The sequence below is a fragment of the Calidris pugnax genome, unplaced genomic scaffold (genome assembly GCF_001431845.1).
Source record: "Calidris pugnax isolate Ruff unplaced genomic scaffold, ASM143184v1 scaffold50, whole genome shotgun sequence".
NCBI classification, from domain to species: Eukaryota; Metazoa; Chordata; class Aves; order Charadriiformes; family Scolopacidae; genus Calidris; species Calidris pugnax.
The window spans coordinates 5,445,521-5,466,714 of NW_015090780.1; the positions used below are offsets into that span (position 1 = coordinate 5,445,521).

Below are 21,194 nucleotides of genomic sequence, written 5' to 3' on the forward strand. Positions count from 1 at the left end.
CAGTGGTTTAAGAGCAGCAAGCCACCACCCAGCCGGCCCTGTGAGCAAAGATGAAAAGATCCCTTCCCAGCAGGAGAGGCCCCATCCAGCACTGAGCGGATATAAAAAGTGCTTCGTAGTTTTGATTGGCAGAAACCTGGCCTGAGCAGTGGAGAATTTTACATTTCATGCAGTCTAAGCTAAAAGCAATGTATGAAATACCTCGACCCTGGTGGAATTAGCCAGGCCTTGCCCTGGCTGCTGGGGCTGCGTGTGGCCGGCAGTGCTGCAGGGAGGCAGCGCTACACAAACGCTGCATTCTCTCTGCTGTCCCCCAGCCCCTCTGCCTTCCTGCCTACAGAAACCAGGAAAAAACTACAGTTTCTGAATGGCCAGGACTTGGTAGTTTGGAAAACAGCGGTTTGAATCATCACTTGGATTCACTTCTGCCATGGTATTGCTTGCTTTCCTCTTGTATAATTCTGTTTCTCTAGACATTATTTTTTAAGATGTTGAGAATTTCAGAACCATATATAAACAAAGCCAGCACATTTATAAACAAAGCTTTTTATTAATAAAATGTTTACACCTTTTTTTTCTTTCTTTTTTTTTTTTTTGCACATTACATCAGACTGGTAGTGATTTAGCATGGTATTACACTAGAAAAGTTTATTATGAATGCTTAAGCTGAAAAGGCTGTTTACATTATGCCAAATCAACATTTCTTTATTTGCATTCTATGCACTACATGGGAGTGTAACAATTCCAACAAAAAGGAGAGAACAAAAGCCTGGTTTTCCTCATTAGCATCTACAGACCAACAATACAGACAAACCTGTACACACTCTCAGGACCAGCCCAAGAGAAGACTAAAAAAAGTCTCGAGACATTCATAAGCTTGGGAATTCCTCACTAGAATTTCATCACCAGGAATCTGACTACACGTCATGCAGTGAAGCAATGGTTGTCAATTTGTGCAGTTTACAGTGCTGCAAATGCTCTGTAACTCCAAGCGGCTTAAGTTAGTTTTAGTAAGAGACACTATAATAAGAAGGCACAGACCTTTCCACCTTTGTGAGAGGTTATCCCAATCCTAGAATGAAAAGGCAGAACATTCTGAAGAGGGACAAGAATTGCTGATCCAAAGGTTAACCTTCATGCTTAATTTTACAGGCAGACATTTATTACACTGCAAGAGCTATATGCATATCAGGTTATTTTTGTGCCCTGAATATACCAATGCAGTTTCTTGTTTAGAAGAAACATTCGGAATGATTTTATTTTTTTTCCTTCATTGTACTGGGGGTGGGGGGCACAAGGGGGGAGATTCCCAGGAAGTCTTAAGTGTCTTCCAGCTACAGAAACGCAATCCACTTCTGCGTTTCAGATCAATTCCCTGTGTCACAATTTCATGTTGGATACACAATATTCAGAGACAGGAAGTCCAAAAAGGGAAGTTAAAATACAGATGTGCTTACAGGGTGTTACTAGAGCACACCGTGACTTGCCTCCCGCTGAGCGCGCTGTGCAGGGACACATCTCGGCCACTGGGTTTCCAGAACCGTTTCATAAGGCTCTACTAATGAATTACTGTTTTGTTTATAAGTATTTGCCGCTGTGACACATACTTCTAGAACCCTTGAGAGGAAAAAGCCACTCACCACCTAGTCTTGGCTAAATCCCATAAGGAAACACAGAATAAACTGTCAAAAAAACGTTAATAGATTTAATAGGAAATGCATGCTGTGAAACGAGTGAGGCACGGTGTCAGCAGTTACAGCATCCCCAGGTGCCGTGGCTGGGTGGAGGATCACAGCGTGAGGAGCGCGACAGGAGGAGCGGTCTGTATCCTTCAACATTCGAGAAAGAAGTAGCAGTTGGTTTGTTTAATAACTCATAAGTGAAAACGTTAACAGAAATGAAGCAAAGAAAAACCCAGCCTTCTTCAGAGTAGAGTACCCTTACAAAGGTAATTAGCTCCTTGAGTAAATTCACTGTTAGTGTTTAAGTAAAAAACTTAAGAACCCCAACTTGCAGGATGATGAAATGGGAAACTCAAAATTGTTTCTCTAAGAACTCTTTATTCTAAGTTGAGAGCAGTTTCAGCAAATGCTGTCTGAATTTTTTGTGGGCCAAACCATCTTACTGCCTTGATTTTCCATGTAAAATAGGAAGCACCAAGTAACTCCAAGCCTCTATAACTTTTCTAGGCATTTCTAAATGGCTGTTTATAGCATGTGCACTCCGACAACACTGCGTTAAAAATTCAGAGCTGGGTGGGGGAGCTGGGAGGGGAAGGAGGAAGAAGCTGCCCCAAGGACCATTTTGACATGTCGGGGACTAAGCCCATCAGTAAGTGTGGGCTTGAAAGATGTGTTACTTCTGATACTTTATCTGTAAGTTTGGTAACGCTTTTTTCATTTTTCCAAATCATGCACTTTTGATTCTAGCTGACCATGAAAGAGTTTGCATTCAAACTTTTGAGACCTCCAAAACTTCAGAAGCGATTTTTCTGAAACAAACACTGGTGTCACAAAACCTAATAATTTTAAGGAAATATGTTTTGGCACCTGAATTCTTGTATGAGAAACAAAGATGTGGTTTCAAGCCCATTTCTTTCGCCAAGCTGGAGCCATAGACTCTGAAAAGGAGAGCTGACCTGACACTTTTTTTATACTAGAACCTATATTTCTATCTTAAATTAACAATTCACACCAACATCTTATTTCTGTAAGTCTTCTGTCACCTGCTAGTCTATTACTAGGAATGTGATCTGAACATAAAATTTTAACAGAGAATTTTGTGCAAATTTTTTAGAAGGTAATTCCAAGCACACAATTCTCCTGCTTCAAGTAACTGATCTGTGGCACACAAACAGGCCCAGGTCACTGTAAAACAACTTCCCGCTAAAAAACTTCAGAAAGTTTGTCCTTCTCTCGTCCATGAACAGAGAAGCCTCTTTTTTTTAGAGGTTTAAAGCATTTAAGAGAGATACATGAGACAGTGCTGAAGTTCAAGTCAGTGAATTATTCAGGCTCTCCTCATGTTTGAGATGTTTTTTTCCTCTTCTATGTAGCTATTGTTGCTTCTCAATGAGGTTCAGAACAGGATGACCAGCTACACCGTGCAGCTTCTGTCCTGTAAACCACCCAAGGCAGCCTGTGCAGATTGCCCACACAGCACTCTGCAAATAGACTGCACCATCCTTAATAAACACTAAAGACTGTTTCACAAGAAAGTCATTCAAACACCACTGCTAAAGCTTCCTTTTCCAACTAATACTCAGTATGCTATACTGGAAATTAACAATAATGGTAGGGAATAATTTAGGATTAACATAACAAAAATCTTGTTGCCAACTTTTAAACCACTCACAATATTCAGCCTGAATTATTTTTTGATAATTAAAATGAAGCTTTAACCATGAACGTAGACAGCTCCTAATGAATCCCACACCTCTCAACCAGGCTAAAGGATCAGACTTCCAAATCGGCAGGTGGGCACTGTCTGCTCTCCCCTTACTCTCCTCCCAAGCACGTCAATAACCATTCTTGAGCAGGGTGGTGGCACTGAATTGGCATTAGGTACAAAACGCATCAAGGACTCTGCATGAAACGCCGCTCTGAACTGTGAACTGTCTGATCCTGCAGCGCTCAAAGGAAGGGTCTCACTGATGTCAGTGGGGAATGAAGTGCAATGATTTGGTTTGTTGCGACACAGATCTAATAACATAGACAAAGTCTTCACCTTCTTAACAACAGCAAAAGTTGTTAGAATGGTCTTAGAACTTTTCAAAGCAGCTCTAACAGTTTTCAGTAGTTTGACCACTAGATGCTTCTGTAATTAAATACAAGCTTCCAGATTTCAACTACTTAGGCATTTAGCATGCCTGTTTTCAGCATGTATATAAAACATACTACAGAACTACCCACAGCACAGATCAGGAGCCTGGCAAGTCAGTTAACAGACTTCTATTGCAGACGGTAAGATGAAGACACCTCCAAAACATGGGAAGCACCTTTAAGTTGCTCCAAAGCTTAAGAACTGAACATTTATTAAATGATATTTTTGTACAAATCTATAACTTTTGTGGGAAAGAATTGGTGGTATTTAGAAGTTGAGTCATATTTTTTTCAGTTAACAAACACTCTGGATCAATGATACGACATGCACCTTGTTACATTTTACATACGTGATACTTTACCCTTACAAACTTGTTTGCAGGAATTAATTCCCTCTGAGAGCATCTGAAAGTCTAGTCTCTATGGTGAGCTCCATTCATTAAACAGAAAGGCATAATGGAATAAAACATCAGTCCTGAGCTTTTTCAACAACTTAACAGAAGAAAAAGTTATTAAAAATTTAGTTGGAATGGTTGATGATCAGCACTCCAAACACTCAAAGGCTAATGTATCTCCAAATAAAGAAGCTATGTTAGGACAAAAATAATGAGTTTCAGCCAGCCCAGTGCAAGATGAAAGCAGATGGCCTAACAAATTATTCATACAGAAGAAAACATTTCTCTTCAACACAAACGAAAGAATGAACATGTGCATCTCATCCAGGGAAGACTCATTCGGCTTTCAGCTGGGGCCAACGGATCAATAAACAGTTATCTTGGCTCACAGGAACTTAGATCAACACACTGTCATTTTAAACAGGCACGTGTTAGAAAGCAGCCTCACCGCCGTGTTTGCAGTTTGGACAATCTGAAACACTGGTCCATTTCCACATTTCCACGTTTTCCTTAACTGCAGTAACTCAAGATCAGCCCCGCAAAGGGACATGGAATGTGCCCTGCTGGCACCCACCAGTATCTGGAGCACAGCAAAGGGACTCTGAGACATCAAGACTGAGCTACGTCTGAGAAGGGCCAGATTGTTGCTGCTTCTTCAGGGTTTTGGAGTGCGTTTGTTTGTTTTTAAAGTCTACTTTTGGTGTATGGCAAATAAGCCAGGATAGATCAGAAAGCAGTTGACAAAGATTTGCTACGATACATGGATCTCTCCCCTGACGGGAGAGAACTACAATAATCTCAGCACTAGCCAAGCTCTCAGTCTTGCCTAGCGTCCAGTATTTTCTTCACAAGTCAATGAATTTTGGATAAATACTATTAAACCATTTTCATTATCTCACCAAAAAACCAGATTTAAACTCCATTTTTACCACATGGTAACAGGCAATAGCAATAATTTACAAAGTCTGAAATTCCTTTTTCCACTAATCTACATGAAAGATATTCCCAGTATCTGAGACGTTCTTTCTCCTACTATGATCTCTCGAAGTTTAAGAATGTCCAGATTTATTACTAAGCAACTGTAATAAAAGCAATATTTTCTGTTTGGCAGAAAGATACTAATGATACTACCTGATATCTTGGTATAGAATAGACTTCTGAAGCACAGTGAACACAAAATGTTTAAAAAACCTAGTTGATTTAGATAACCAGATAATTTATTTTTTTAAAAATTGCCAGGATAAGAATGGAGATATTTCAAAGAAATTAGGGATTTCCATGACCAGCACTGTGAAAGTTCTACATTTAATTGTTAATCTGCTTTTTTATAATTAAAAATATGCCCAAGAGCAAGCTTACTCTGCACTTTTTTTATTACTTATATTTTCCATCAAGCATTTTGTGGTACTAAAGTTTTCTGTTCGTGATTTATTTGCTTTTGAGTGACAGAAAACAAGATATCCTACATCAGGCTAACACCAAACATGCATCTGTCTCTACCATGAGACACCATGAGGACCAATGTTTCAAAGGAGCTTCAAACAGCCTTCATTGGATGAAGATTTACTTCTTGGGCTTTCTATAAGCATGGAGCCTCTACAGCTGTAGCAGAGAAAGCATAATTGAGAATGCAGGGTGGGTAAAAGGCGGGATAAAAATGTAGCCACTGGATTTCATTAAAACATACTGACCCATTCAGAAAAATCTCACTGTAATAGTCCACCTGTTGTGCTCCAGAACAGTTCTATAAGAATTTTAACTAGTTCAAACTAATCTGAAGTACAAGTCCTTTCATTTCTTACAAACTTTTCTGTATTTCCTTCAAAGAAAATACTTCAGATGATAGAAAACCAGATTACAAACAAAAAATAGGAATCATCAACATGACCTCATTTTGATACTAAAGCTAAACAGCATATTTTAGTATATACTCAAGTCTATTACGCATTTTTTCTTCAAAAATGTAAAGTTTCTCCCTAGTGCTGGTAGGAAACAAAAAGTAAAAATAAATAAAATAGCACAAATGGGTATGGTCAACCTATAGTTTAATTGAAAGCGTACTAGAATGAATACAGAATAAGCTAAACACTGATTTCCTAAAAACCCTCACAGATGAAAAAGCCCAGAAACCAAGAGGTAATGATCTACATTACCACGTCTTAAAGTTACTTCCTATTTGTATTTTTGTGCCCAAAATGGGAAAGACTGGGTGCACCACAGATGAAAACTTGTTCAACAGACAGACCTCATGCTACACCAACAGCATTCTCTATTGGCCCTTCCAAATGTGATTGAAAGAACATCTTGGGGAGATTCCCCAAGAGTTTATCCATAGGTGTGGAATGGAAGGAGTGTATAAGATTGCATTATTTTTTTACTGTTTTTACATCATTTATAATACTTTAAACACTGATCTCATAAATATAATATGAACACTTTACACATGCCAAGCAATTAAAAGCTTTCCTTAAAAACTTTTAGGTCTTATCAGAACAACTGGCAGCATCTGTTTACAGCATTTGTTTTTAGTCAGTAACCACTTAATTTAGTCAGAACTACAACTAGGTTTTCTTCATATTAAAAAACTTGTAGGAACCAAAAGAAGCCTATAAGCATATCAGTTTGCCTTACGGTGATTAAAGTCAGCATGAAAAAAAAGATTGTCTGTGATTTAATACCTGTTGCTTGTGTCCCCACCCCCGGTGCCTATTATCTTTAAATAAAAAGTGCAAATGGGATTTGGGGACTGGATGGACAGATTTGCCTATTATTTGTCTTCAGTTGCTTATTCTGTAGCCACCTCACATCAACTGTCCCATCATACTTGGGATTAGCTACAACAAAATTTAAAATAAGGCTCACTGAAGAAAAGGAAGAAATGACATCTAACTTCCAGACTCCTCCCACCCCTAAAGTCCCGTAAAAGTGCTCATTTCCCTTTTTACAAAAAAAACCCCTCTAAAATCTTGATTACAAAACTACTAAACATTTCAGTTCTACCATCCATATAGCCACTTTCCTTTCAAGCAAGGCCAAAAAAGCCATGATGGATTCCCTTTGAATGCAAGAGATACTACACCTTTTGTAAGTAAACAGCTGACATTCTGATTGCAGTCTTTTCTCTGAGTGTACAGATGTCAGATGAACCGGCCCATTTTGTGGGACCTTGGGTGTATGAACACCAGCAGACACAGATCTAGGACTGATAGTATAAACCCAACGTGAACTATTAACTGCCGAGACCACCTACTGCATAAACAAGTCTGATTTTCTAAGGGAGCAGTCAACAGCAGCTGCGTTTTGTCACCGATGGCTGTCTTCGAAGCTTGAAGCCCTTACCACTAGATGGGGGGTTAGTGTCAGTTGATGGGATTCTGCGACCTACAAGGAGGCAGAAAAAAAAGATTATAGGAAACATTATACTTGAAACCGAATCTAAGCATTCAGTGTATGCTTTGTGTATAAAAACGTGTCTTCAATTGGTCATATGTCATTAACAATGACATTCCTGCATAACAGAGGGCTGGCAGTCAACAGTCTGTGCTATGTCTGTTCGGGTTCCACAAAGAAGAGCAGAGGCAATTTTAACTAATTTTGCTGCGTTTACAGTTCAGGCTAATCTAGACTTGGACAGCTAAGCCATAAAAGCACCCGGAGAATATACACTGCAGGATGCAACACCATCTGGAATATCTTCGTTGAGAACTACCATCTTGGCCTGTATTTCCCCAGCAGATGACCTGCACTGGACTTGTAACAAAGTGGTTGCAACAGCAGCTGCTTTGCTCATCTAATCAGTCTTCAGAATTGACTACTCCTGGGTGAGTGTTCTTTTCTGAGGAGGATTTATGATTTTTTCCAATAGTTTATTCAAGATCAGTTTTAGAGAGCAACTATGAAGTCAGTAAATCAAGGAAGCTAATTTACAGCACATGCTTTTTACATCAATTTATTCAACTCCTTCTAAGGATCCTTTTTTTTTTTTCCTGATAAGTCTAATGTTTCTGTGGTTATGCCAAGCTAAACTGCTGTGCACAGACACACAAACGGATTGCTCTTTGTCCTCTTTTCACAACCTGCATGAATTCATTTTGGAATACTGTCAGCTTTTCATTCACACAAAAAAATGTCATTGCCGTCCTCGCCATGAACGAGACTGAAGAGATTTGCAATTTAATTAAAGAAACCCAAGCTATCACAAAAATACCTGTGGAAAATCTACATACAATCATTGCTATTTCCCATGCAGTAATCTGGCATTTATGAATTCTTGTATTTTTGCAAATGCACTGTTTTAGAGTAAGTACAAACACTAAGAGTTTAAACTTAATTTCTTTTCACAGCTGTATAAATTTTGGATCTTCCTTGCGCCATTTCCTTTCCCTTGCATAACCTTGGAAGTACTAATTGAAACATTCAATAACAAAACCAGTAAGATGACACTGACTTCTGACACGAGTGCCCTGCTTGCTATTTATCCACCAGCACCACACGAGGCTTAAAATCTCTAGAAGGAATATTTAGAGGTTGTTAGAAGACCAGAGATTATACAGCTCATTTTGCAGTTTGTGTTCATCTCCGACTGTAACAAATTTAAGTCAGTATATTCTCACCTAAATAGCACAGAAACTAATACAGTAATCAAATTTCTACTTGAACATCCTTCAGAAGAAAGCACATTAACTGTTTAAATACTTACTAATTTCTATAAAGAGTTCATTAATGTTTATTGCATTTTTCGCACTTGTCTCTACAAATATTGCATGAATGGAATCTGCATAGTCTTTAGCATCTTTTTCCATGACTTCTCTGGAAAAACAAAGCAAAAACCAAACAAATTGTGAATGCAAAAAAAAAAAACTCAACCCAAACACATTATTCAAAATCTTAAGGGATATATTAAGCTTTTAAGTGTTTCATTAAATGAATATTTTGTATTTTACTTGTTTGGCATCACACTGATCCCTCATCCTGAAGCTGATGCTCATTCTTTACTCTACACTATCCCTCTGCCTTGAGGGTTGAGCATCACTGCGGCACAATCCCAGACTAAAGGAGGCCTGAACCCATCGGACAACATTACAGTGGAGTTCGTTTCCTGCGTGCTCCAAGTGTAGGTCTGCAATCAATCTTTAGGGGGTGCTTTATTCTTCACACAAACAACAGTTTTAGATGCACTGAAAACATACTAAAGCATTAGTTCCACTACTCCAGGCGATTTCCTACAGCTGTTTACAAAAGCAAGTATCTCACAACACTGGCCAGACCATTAGTGTAGCACTGACTTTATGGGAAGCACAGAGACGCAGCTATGAACGGGAACAGATTTAGACTGAGCACACAAAAAGAGAGCCAAGAAGCAGAAAACTTATTTTGCACCCTTAAGTAGGCAAGCTGATAATGAGGTATGTTTCCTTTACCAACATCAAAAAAACAGACCCAAGGGGTGGAGAGGGGACTGGGCTACACCTTGGATCACTTTACATACAATTCCTAGAAAACACAGGCTGCTTGCAGCAAAAAGGGACTGAGGATATCAAAAGCACAGACTTTGCATCAGTGACTCAAACACTGCCTCTGACTAAAGTACAAGGAATCTTGCTCACTACCTTGAACAGCAATGTTTATATAATTTATGGTGCCACCTAAGCACCAATGTGTGAGACTTAATATTGCATACCTTGTATTTGTCTTCTGGTAATTTTATGCCCTATTTCTTTCAAGAGGCATGCAACGTCTAACTAAAGTTGCTAGAGCTCACTAGATAACTGCTATATATTAACAATTTGTAAAACTATACTAAGAACCGACTGCAGTGGTTCTTAAAACACACAACCATCTGTCTACTTTGAGACACCAGCTGTGGTACCTTTTCCAATGACATCTTAAAACAAGAACTTTGCCCACACTTTCTTTCTGAATTTTGGCTTATTTAACCAGAACATCAATAAAAAAGGGCTTCTTTTGTTTTTAATTCATGCCTTCTTCAAAGTTTGGCTGTTCATAAAGTTTCTCAAGAACTTTTCCCCACTCCCTGCAACTATTTCAGCCACAGCCAATTCCACCCCAATATTTAAGCAGGGAAGGAAGGCACCTGAACAAGCAAGTCAGAAAAACCTACACAATGCTTTCCAACAGGCTGCATGTTTTTCCTAACAAAATGAGGTGCTACAGACTGACAGGAGCACTTCTTATAAAGTGAGGTAAACAGCTTGTATTACACTGTAGTTTCACGGGCAGTTCAGGCTTGTGTAACTTGGCACTGCCACCAGAAAAGGTAATCCTGTCTCCCTGTAAACTCCTCATTCCTGGCCCCGCTGTCCCTCCTCTGTCGTGCCAGCGAGCGTTCATGGTGTGAGAAAGAAATACACTCCGACCAGTTTTCCTTTTTTTAAATTGTTAGTTTTAACCTGGATCCATTTTACAGCCTGATTTACTGCCCACTCACATGCGTATTCGCACCAACAGCGGGGAGGAAGTGGGTAACACTGTCCCAGGACTGACTAACCGAATCTTCTGGCAGCAGAAACAGCTCAGACCCCCTGTGAATCTACAATCCTAGTGCACAGTGGCTTAAATGGCTCTGCACCTCTCACCTGTTCCGAAATCTTAAACCTATTTAGCACTATGAGCTTAAGTGAAAATCTCCAAACTGTCAACTGTTATTTACCTTACATCATTAAGATCACACTTATTTCCTGCAATAGCTACAACAATGTTTGGAGGTCCGTGCTGTCGAAGCTCTTTAACCCAGTTCTTTAACGTTGAGAAAGTTTCCTGATGTGGAAAAAAGAGAAGAAAAAAAAAAAAACAAAACAGAAAGAATTAAGAGTCAGAACTGGCCCATGACACAAAAAAACCAGAAATTGTAATGCTGGGTCAAGCTCAAATTTCTTACCTCTTTTGTGATGTCATACACTATGATGGCTGCTGCTGACCCTCTGTAATACATCGGGGCTAAAGCACGAAACTGAAAGACAGACACCACGCATTATCAATCTGATCTTCTGCTGAACCCCATTACTTCCTTATTATTATTACTGAACAAAGTGATAACTAGGTACAAAGTCCATGTTAGTGGAAAACTTTTCTTTACAGTGACAGAGAGGCTGTGCAGTAGAGTACATAAACTTTCATGAAAGTATTGTTTTACAAAAGCCAACCAATAAATAGTCTAGGGATCAGGAGCACACCTACTGCAAAAAGCAGGAAGCCAAATTTGACCTTATTGTGACTAGATTAGAATCTCATTTAAAAGACTGTAGATTACAGACAAGTACAAACCCGCAGGATATATGCTCAACTTCAAACACCAAGCAAAGGAAAAATAGGCAAAATTGAACTTGCTTCCTCCTTTTTAAGACACTCATGCTTTTGGACAAAAAGTAATCTTAAGAAAACTAGTGTGCCACTGCTGATGTGAAATGTTTGGAAGTCGGCGTCAATGCATAGCCCCATGGATCAGTCATGGCACTCTTAAATGACAGAAATGTTGCTTTCTTTGTGATCTAACTTACGGCTTTAGGAATTTCACTTAAGTTTTCCTCAAAAGCACGTTCAAAACTAAGAACTGCAAAAGCCCACAACTGTGACCTCTTGCAAACAGAGCTTTAAAGAACACGTAGATAGAAAAAGGCTACAGTAGTTTTATTGTAATTTTCAGAATCAAATCGGCAGCAGGCGTATTTACTTGGTAGTGCATTTGCAGGGTATAAAGCAGGCGGGTACCTCTGTATGTGCAGAGTGCTATGAACCCAGGACTGAAAAAAGTGATCGAGCACGAGTAAAATGCCAATCAACCATTCTTAATAACAGTGTGAACCAGACAACTGATCTAGCAACCAAAACCTCTCAGTGAAAGGACAGCGTAAACTGCATGTAAGCGTACGTGATTTAGAGCTTTTGTGCATGTTATTACTCAGGGTAAAAATCATGAATAGAATACAGTTTTTCATAAAGGCTTATTCGGTTCTAATAAAATACCTATTTCCTTTTGCTTAGTACAGTTCAACTGAGAGCAATATTATAAATCATAAAAATCTTGCTATAAAGCAGAATTCCAGACCGTCTACGTTTTGGCTCTCAAATTCTGTTTTGAAAACAGGACTTTAAACACAAAGTTCAGAATATAAAAATATTTAATAGTGGGAAAGGGAAACATGGGCAGCCATTCAGTTCAGTTAGGACATAATCCCGCTATTCCTCCTAAGTAGTAAGACGTAAAGGGAAACCTATTTGGTAAACCACCACTTGGCCTGGTTGCAACCTGGCTTTTTGATTATTTGAGTATTTATGTTGGGAATAAACCAGCTCTCATTTGCTGATTTTGTATTACTCTCATTTCCTGCCTGCTAACACTTAGAAGCTTTTTCCACCTAAGAGCAGTCAGCAGATAAAATACATTAACAAAACAGATGTTACCAGAAACACTGAATTTTCCTTTTGCTATTTTTTCAAAGACTTCAGCTTGCCCTCCAGCCTCCAATTTGTGTTTTGACATAATCATTAAGACAATGTCAATCCAGAGAAACTGACAAAATTTTTAGGAAAGAAGACAAAAATCCTAACTGCTATAAGTAATCTCCTATTGTATTGGCAGAAGGAAGGAGAACAGAGAGGGAAATGAGCTGCGGGAAGTGAGTTAGTGCTCACCTTCAGATGGAGCCAGCCAGCCACTGCCTGAAGCCATCTACAACAAGGGGCTGCCCAGTGCAGCGCTAACTATTCGATGCTGGGCTTTGGAAGTGGAAAATAGCAAATGCTCCTCAAGAAGCCAAGGCTACAAATTCCGTGCATTACGCATCATAGCTCAGTAGAGACATTTCAATTTCAAGAATGATGTGGACATTTTTGGTATTCCAGATCACCATGGAGGGCATTCTGTCCATAATTCATTGTCCAGTGTGCTGCAGGACCAGAAAACTGCTGCAGATTTCAGGGCAAGGCAGGTATTCAGACCATTTATGACTAGCAGTAAGTGACAGTGCTGTTCTGTTTTGGAGAAAGAAACATCTATGAAAATACTGACATCATTTCAAAGCAAATATCCTTGCTCCCATTTCACTATTTTCCTTGGATATATTGGGGCCTCACAGGCATGACACTAACACTGACACTCTCAGGAGTGGAACAGAAGCTTCACAGACAGCACAGCTCTTGGGTCAGAGCCCAGGTTAAGACATCTCTTCTTTTTTTATTTAAAGAAAAATATCACACAATTTATATGGAAGAAAATTAAAGAGGTAACACCCAAAGTCTAAAAAAAGAAAGACAAGGATCATGCTAGTCATGTACAGAGATGCTTCCTCAGATTGTAGTGTGCTGGAAGCAGATTACAGCACTCTCCCATTGCTTGCAAGCACAGCTAAAGGGAACAGGATGGAATGCTAATATGGAATGGATCTTTCCTGCCAAGTTGCGGCAGGCATGCTTATAAAGCTTTCCATTTAAGAGTACTAGCCTCTCAAAATTCACACTATAGCTCTCAGAAGACTCATATCCAGCATTAACATTTCAGAATGGGCTAGGATGTCAACTTACAACTATCTACAGCAAATGCTGACTGCTTGCTAGTAATGGAAGTTCTTGGGTATTTCTGATAACATGCATACTATTGGGCATATCGCTGGGACACATCCCTGACATGTAAGTTTGCTTTATATGGTGCTGCTGGAAGGAAATAAACTGTCATTCAAAAATTTAGAGCACCAAAATGCAATACAAATATACTTGTGTTACTTTGTAGTCACCACAGTTGTTATCAAGCTAAATAGCTAGCAAGTTTGTTCCACCACCGGGACGTCAGAAAGACAAGTGACTCTGACCAGGGATGACTGAGCCTTTACAACTCGGGTGGTTTGTTCTTGTTTTGGGGATTTATATTCTTCTTCTTGTTCTTTTGGTGGTGCTGGTTTTGATTTGTTTTGTGCTGGTTTTTTTCTGCTTGGGCTCTCCGTTTTTTGAGCCAATCCTGAAAAATAGTACAGCTGCATTTGCCAGTTATTATCCTAAAGTAATAACCCAACCAGATCAAACTGACTCTTACCAGGGACAGGTCTGGTGTCTACCTTTCTTACAGTTACCTCACACCCTAAATAAACTCATCATGAGGAACTGACAATTCCCGCTAGTTAACAGTCAAAAAACTGCAAGAATAAGCACTGTTAACATAGCTACAATAATTTCTACCACTGTTACTAGTATTCCATAAATCAGCTAGTAAACTAGCAAAGTCTTCCTTTTAAATTCTAAGTAAAAAGAATATGTATTAATTAACTGTGATTTCATTTGATTAGTCATTTTCTTGGAAAATTCTGTTGCCTCCCCTCAGAAATACTCGTGCTGCAGAGATCAAAACCTCAAATTACCAAATTAAAATTTAAATTTCAAAATAAGAGTTCCTGATATAGCTTCTAACACTATCAGATTTGAGAAGTAAAACTTTACAAAATAATAAAAGATTAGTTATTACCAATAACATTGCCTGTAATGCTTCTTTTGAATGCCTAAAACCCACATCCTACTCACATGAATAACCTTAAGACCAAAGCTAACAGAATGTGCTAGCAGTCATGTATTTTTCCAGAACCAGGGCCTCACTTGTACTATGAAACATGATCATTCATTTCACTTGGATTCTCCTGTTGCCATTGCACTGCCTGCGAGTGCTGCAGCTGAACGTTTAAAACCCAGCTATAGAAATGGTACTAGAAAGAGCTGCTGCCTTCCCCCGCCTTGTGTTCTTTTGAAAGGGCACTCCTCTTCAGGGAATCTAAACCCAGGCTTTTGTTTTATAAGCTCCTCTTCTTAGGTAATCATCCTTAGCTTTGTACTTTAACCACAATAATAATGAAAAGTAAAACCAGATTTACAGCACTCTTACCTTGATAAAAACCTGCATAAAAGAAAACTTTCTGACAGGTATTGGTAAAACCAGATCACATTGAGACTTTCAGGGGTGGGGCTGAAGAGCAGCCCAAACTCTAGTCAGAACTATCACTGCAGATATTGATTCTACTCACCCGCTCCTGTCCAGCTGTATCCCAAATCAGGAATTTATGCAGCTCATTTTGATACTGTACAGTCTTGGTCATAAATGAGGCCCTGGAAAAAAATTACAGCTTATGCTTTTCAGAATATAAATATGTTCTTAGAACACTACTACCATGAACTTGTCAAAAGGTTTACATTCCAATAAAAGCGGTCCCCTCAAAACTGAAGAAGATTTTCATACATAAAGCCTGACATTAATGAAGCAAAGGGCCTCAGAGATGAACTTTCCCTTGAGAGGATGAAATGCAACTAACAGAAGGACCATGAATGCAAAATACAAGCTTTTATTGTTCATAAGATTTTGATAAAAATAAAGGATGATACCACCAAAAAAGATCACCTTTTTTATCAAATTCTTCCTAAGTGGAGGAATCATCACAGCAAACCACGTAAGTGAATACCAGAAACTTCCAGAGGGAAAGAGATCAAATCCTTTCCCTCTGCATCAGCTTTTCCTATCTCTGTACTAGCATTCAGATAAACACTGGCAAGTCCATGCTTGGGAGTAAAATATGGGAGACTCATATCACTATTGTAGGTGTTAAGAGGACAGAGAAATCAATAATGATCAATAATGAGAAATCAACTTCCTTGTTGTCTGTGCTCTGTACAGCTCCCAAATCCTGTCATTATACACCTGAGTCTGCAGAAGCTCTTGCACTTCCAGAAGACAACAAAATTTCTTCCTATGCTCCAGATCTTTTACAGTAAGATACTGCAAAATATTGCAAAGTGCTTCTATGCTTTACTTGATCTGCTTTACATGAATCAGTGTATTTCCCACAAGAACAGGAATTCAGAGACCTAATGTTTTACAAGATGCAGTTCTTTGCTATATCTATTACCTGTAGGCACATTTTTTACTAGAAAGCCACACACTGAATTCAAATCCTTGTAGAATAGGAAGAATCACAGAATCTCAGAATCATAGGGGTTGGACACAAATCATGCAGTCCAACCCCCTGCAGAGCAGTGTCACCTGGAGCAGGCTGGACAGGAACGTGTCCAGGCTGGGTCTGAATACCTCCAGATGCCATGATTATTTTGAGCATATGAGATCCTACGTTATGATCTTGAACATCTTTTGTGTGTTTAATTCTTGTCACTCGAAAATACTGCAGACTCCCAAACCTGTGCTGCTGCCAGTTTTGGAGAGGGTGCAGGACAGGGTCCTGGAGGCAGCCTGTGCTGCAGCTCCTCACAGTGCACTAAGCTTGCGGGAGATTCCAAGTCGGAGAACAAGAGACTTTGAGGATGATCAACAGCACTGAACACCAGAGACCAGGACTCTGAACTGCAGTTTATCTCAGATATTAAGTACCACCAGGGTACAGATTTTTAATGATGTCCACAACACTTTTGTAGTTAATATAACTGGGGTCTTTCCATGTTATAGGAGGACAAAACAGCTAGCTGCATTTAAAATAAAGAAAGGGAGCAATTACACAATGCTTTCCACTGTTCAGAGGTAACAATCTCCCCATTCCTTAAGCTCAGATGATTTGCCAAACAGTATGTGGATCTCCAAAGTTGATTACTCTTTTAAGAAGCTAAATATAAGGTTGCAGCACCCCTAAAGAGTATAACTGCACTGCATTTCAACAGTTAACTAGATGATGTATCTTAGCAACGAGTAACGGAAAATAAAGCAATAGAAGTAGCTGTTGTAAAGCACAGTAAAGACTTCCACTTTCTTAAGACTTCTACAAATTAAGCATCAATTCTGAATTCTCTAGCCAGTAGGGAAACAATTTCCTAAATCATAGATTCTCACTGAAAATTTATTTTACTCAGCTCTATAAACCAAAATATTCCTGTACAGGAACAGCTGTGTTGCTCTAATTCATATCACAACTAAACATATCAAATGGTAGCTGACAACAGAGGTTAAATCCTATTTGAAACTCTTTGACGTGGAAGTTTTCATTGTGAAACACATCGATTAAAAAAAAAAATCCAAATGAACAAACAGCTTGACACTTTTTGGGTCAACAAAAGCCTCCAAACTAGAACTACCCTCAAGGACTTCCAGTAAGAAAACAGGCATTATCCCTACTGAGTTTCCTAGCTGCTTCTCCCATGAACAAGATGTACCTGAAAGTAGTTTTATACTCCTTCATAATTCCTTGGTGCTATAACAGACGTTATAGCAAAGACGTTCTGGAGCACCTAGAGGTATATGCTGCTCAGGCAGAGCAGAGCTGTCCTGAATTCCGACAGAGTTTCTCCAGCTGCCCATATCTGAACCCGAACGATGAGCGTTCATGACAACACATGATTGCTCAGGTATATCTAAGAGGAATGGGAACTAACAGGAAACTTGAGATTGTATCTCATTCACTCAAAAGCCCAGGAGTAACCACAGAAACATTCTCAGCTTTAGTTTTGTAAGAAGCTCAAAACTCTCTAGATGTGAACTTTCTATAGAACTTGAAGTTAAACACCTGAGACAGCCTGCGCCTCTACTTATGCAAACAGCAATATGACTACTGTCTACACATCACTTTTGTGGTCCTCCAAAAAAGAACCTCTACTGTAGCTAATTTGACAGTAACTATGAAGGCCCAACCCTTGAACATCTAAGAAAACTACTTAGCGATCTGTCTTAAAGGCTATGTTTGTTAACAGGGAAATTAAAATAAAAGCATGCTTCCTGCAGACTATCCTGCAATTCCATACCAGTATTTACGCTCAAAAAAAGAGGAAGAGAGTGTAGCGGGGAGGAGAGAGATATCATGGGAGCCACATTTTTTTTAGAAGGACAGGATGAGACACATCTTTATCAGCAGGATCTTTTCTGGTCAAAGCTGTAGTAGAGCCTGTGTGACACCTGAGACAGGAAGCTGCACCGACACCCCACACACACTTCTCAGCACCAAGTCTAGTCATGTTTTCCCGCAAATAAGGAATTACTTCTGAGCAAAGCCAAAAGGACATAAAAAGAAATAAAAAGATCCAACCAAGAATTCCTGATGCTCCCTCTTCCTTCTATCCATTTGAAGATTTGAGCTCAATAACGTTGCTACTCTGAGGGTCAACTTTCAAACATCCTTAGCTGTGAGACCAACTGCACTAACAATTTCATCAGTTACTTACGAGTGTGTGTATTGCATACCGATGTATAACATTAAAAGGAATTCATGAAGACTACAACCTGAATTAGTATGTTAACTACCTTTAAAAACCTAGGAGACTTGTTATTGTACTTGACTCTTAAAAAAAAAAAAACAAGCCTTAAAAAAATAATCACATAGCTGCATAATAATTAGACTTGGAAATTTTAAAGTAGTGCATGAAAAAAGTATGCTGTTTCTTTAACAGAAGCACCTATAGTGTAATTAATTCATAGCCCAGTACTCCTTGCAGCAGTTTGTTAACTTTGATTAAGAATACAAAATGGGCCAGATCTGACAAAACAATGGAAGCTGCAGGAGTGTAGAACATACTCCTGTGCTTCCCAAGGCAGCTCAGAGGCGAATTAAGGCTCCAGTCATGTTTATCACCACACTTAGCTGCCACACATGGAGAATCCGCAAGTGATCTATTCAGGAGGTACAAATACATATTAATACAATTTGGTTTTATTCTTGAATAAGTCATATTTACTTTGTTTGGCTTCTTACCCTATTGTTGGGTTGATGTTGGGATCAAAGCTATCTTCTACAAATCTCCACACGATGCTTGATTTGCCCACACCAGTGTCCTAAAGAACAGAAACAGGTGAAAGAGACATGAGTTACTATAAACAAATGATCTTTTTTGTCCTCAAATCTTGCAATACACTGTGCATGAACAACACATTCCCACAGAGAATCTTAGATTCTGAAATACTTCCAGTACTATACTCGTTTAGTAGAAAAATGAAAGGTCTGTGACAAGTCACAGTTTTCTAAACAAAACTGTTAGGATGTTTTGATGAAGGACTACAAAACTCTGCGTTCATGGTTATTATAATTTGTGCCCAGGGCAGGATGGTTGGAACTCGATGATCTTTAAGTTCCCTTCCAACTTGAACCATTCTGTGATTCTATCAATTATTCAAACTTTTTCTTTCTTTTTTTTTTTTTTCCAAAGCTATGCACAAATTGCATTTGAACAGGACTAGGGAAAGACCATCTACCATTTTTAATAAAATTTACAGCACCTGAGTATGGTCCTCCAGCTTTGCAAGCCAATGGAGCACATTAAATTATACATGTGTGACACACGCATTTCAGCCTCTGAGTAATGCCGTCCCACCCAGCATAATGAAAGACTTGAAATTTCTTCTGTGACACACCTGAAATATGTTTCTAATGCAATCCCATAGAAGTATAAATGGTAAAAGAGGAAACGTAACATGAAAATTTTGGGTCATGTATGTATTTGTATCACTGACTCCATAGTTTAAAAAAAAAATTTACAGAAGGCATATTTAGGAGTGAAATAACAACAAACTATCACCAGTAAAACTGTTCTTAATAGCAGTTGGACATTTTAAACGGGCATTTAATCACAAGAGGTGAAGACAAACTTCTTGCTCTGTATCTCCAGAGTCATTAAAATTTCAAAGAAAAAAAACCCTGAGGAACTACTTAATTGAAAGTGAAGTCATACGCCGCTCATGCGTTTTCTTGAATCTTCTGAATAATAAAGTAAATTTGGGTACAGTACGTATGCTTGCATTTAACTTTTTCAAGCTATTTTCCTCTCAAGGAAAAGCATGTTATTTCTGTTCTGTATTTTATAATGCTTCTAGTCTCAATAAGCAGCACAAATCTTAAAACGCATTACACAGATGCAGCTCACGGCTCCGGGAGCTCCACGGCCAGTCTTCCTGGGTGCTCCTTCTCCTTTTCCCACACGAGGAAGGGTTTCCCAGGTCAGGCCAATGCCAACAGCGGCTGGCAGCTCCCCCAAGGCCAATGGCAGCTCCCCCAAGGCCAACGGCAGCTCCAACGCCAACGGCAGCCACCCCAACGCCAACGGCAGCTCCCCCAACGCCAATGGCAGCTCCCCCAATGCCTCCACAGCAGGAGGAGCACAGACGCCGGCGGTCTCCCCGCTGACAGGCGCCCTGGCCATGCGGGAGCCGGGCACGGTGCCGGGGTCACTCAGCTCCCCGCAGGAGGCGGAGGAGATGCCCCCCCCTTGCCCTGAGGAGATCCGGGGGAGCCCCCGGCCCAGGCCCGGCAAACGCACGGCTTCACAGCCTTCGATTTTTTTTTTAAGCTTCTACTTTGGTTTACTTGATGTCTCCTTCTTCCACCACCTGCAACACTTCCAAAGCCTACATATGTTGCTTTTTTTTTAAAAAAAAAAAAAAAAAAAAAAAGTTCAGGCCCCTCCCTCTCTCCCGCGAGTTTCATTTCAGGTGCTGGTATTTATTTATTTATTTAGTGAGCTCGAAGCCCAAAACAGCTCGCAAGGAGGGAAACACACGCTGGATGCTCGCGCTTCCTCCCTTTTTTTTAAAGGAAGCGAGGGAGAGAGGAGGGGTGGCCGCCTCTGGAAGACGCCCCCGCGGAGGGGAAGGCCCCTCCGGCCGCCCGCTCTCCTCAGGGGCCAGGCCCGCCCGGCGAGTGCAGCCCCGCGCTCGGACCCCTCCGGGGCTCCCACCACCAGAGCGGGCCTTCCGACCAGCCCCTCAGCAGTCCCCCTCCCTCCCTGCCTGCCGCGGGCCCCGGTCGCACCGCACTTACCCCCAGAAGGCAAACTTTCAGCTCCCGCAGAGCCATGGCCGGACGGGCTGCGCCTTTAGCGAGCACCTGACGCGCGGCGCAGAACGACCATAGCCCTTTCCGAGGCAGGCGTGCGGCCTGCGGGGCAGCCCCCGCCTCTCCGCGCCGCCGTTACCAGCGCACCTTTCTCCCCGGGCTCCGCGGACGCGGCGCCATCTTGGGCGGCCGCCGGCGTCACCTGACCGCACCCCCGCCCGCCGCGCTTT

General features: G+C 40.3%; 1 protein-coding gene across 1 annotated transcript; it reads right to left on the reverse strand.

Moving 5' to 3' along the window:
* Nucleotides 1-530: 530 nt before the first annotated feature.
* On the reverse strand, nt 531-21,081 carry RAB22A (RAB22A, member RAS oncogene family). Its single transcript, XM_014955904.1, has 7 exons — nt 20,950-21,081; nt 18,892-18,971; nt 15,238-15,319; nt 11,115-11,186; nt 10,887-10,993; nt 8,916-9,025; nt 531-7,597 (listed from the first exon to the last, which is right to left on the reverse strand). Exons 1-7 carry the CDS (start codon nt 20,983-20,985, stop codon nt 7,500-7,502), a joined length of 585 nt encoding a protein of 194 aa, XP_014811390.1. The 5' UTR covers nt 20,986-21,081; the 3' UTR covers nt 531-7,499.
* Between the last annotated feature and the right edge of the window lie 113 nt (nt 21,082-21,194).

Bases quoted from the DNA above. Each gene is read 5' to 3' on its own strand.
- RAB22A (XM_014955904.1), bottom strand. From the start codon at position 20,985: ATGGCTCTGCGGGAGCTGAAAGTTTGCCTTCTGGGG. The intron at 11,187-15,237 runs GTGAGTAGAATC...TCTGTCTTTCAG, and splicing joins ATACAGCTGGACAGGAGCGG to TTTCGTGCTTTAGCCCCGAT. The intron at 7,598-8,915 runs GTAAGTATTTAA...GCCTCCTTGTAG, and splicing joins TGAACTCTTTATAGAAATTA to GTCGCAGAATCCCATCAACT.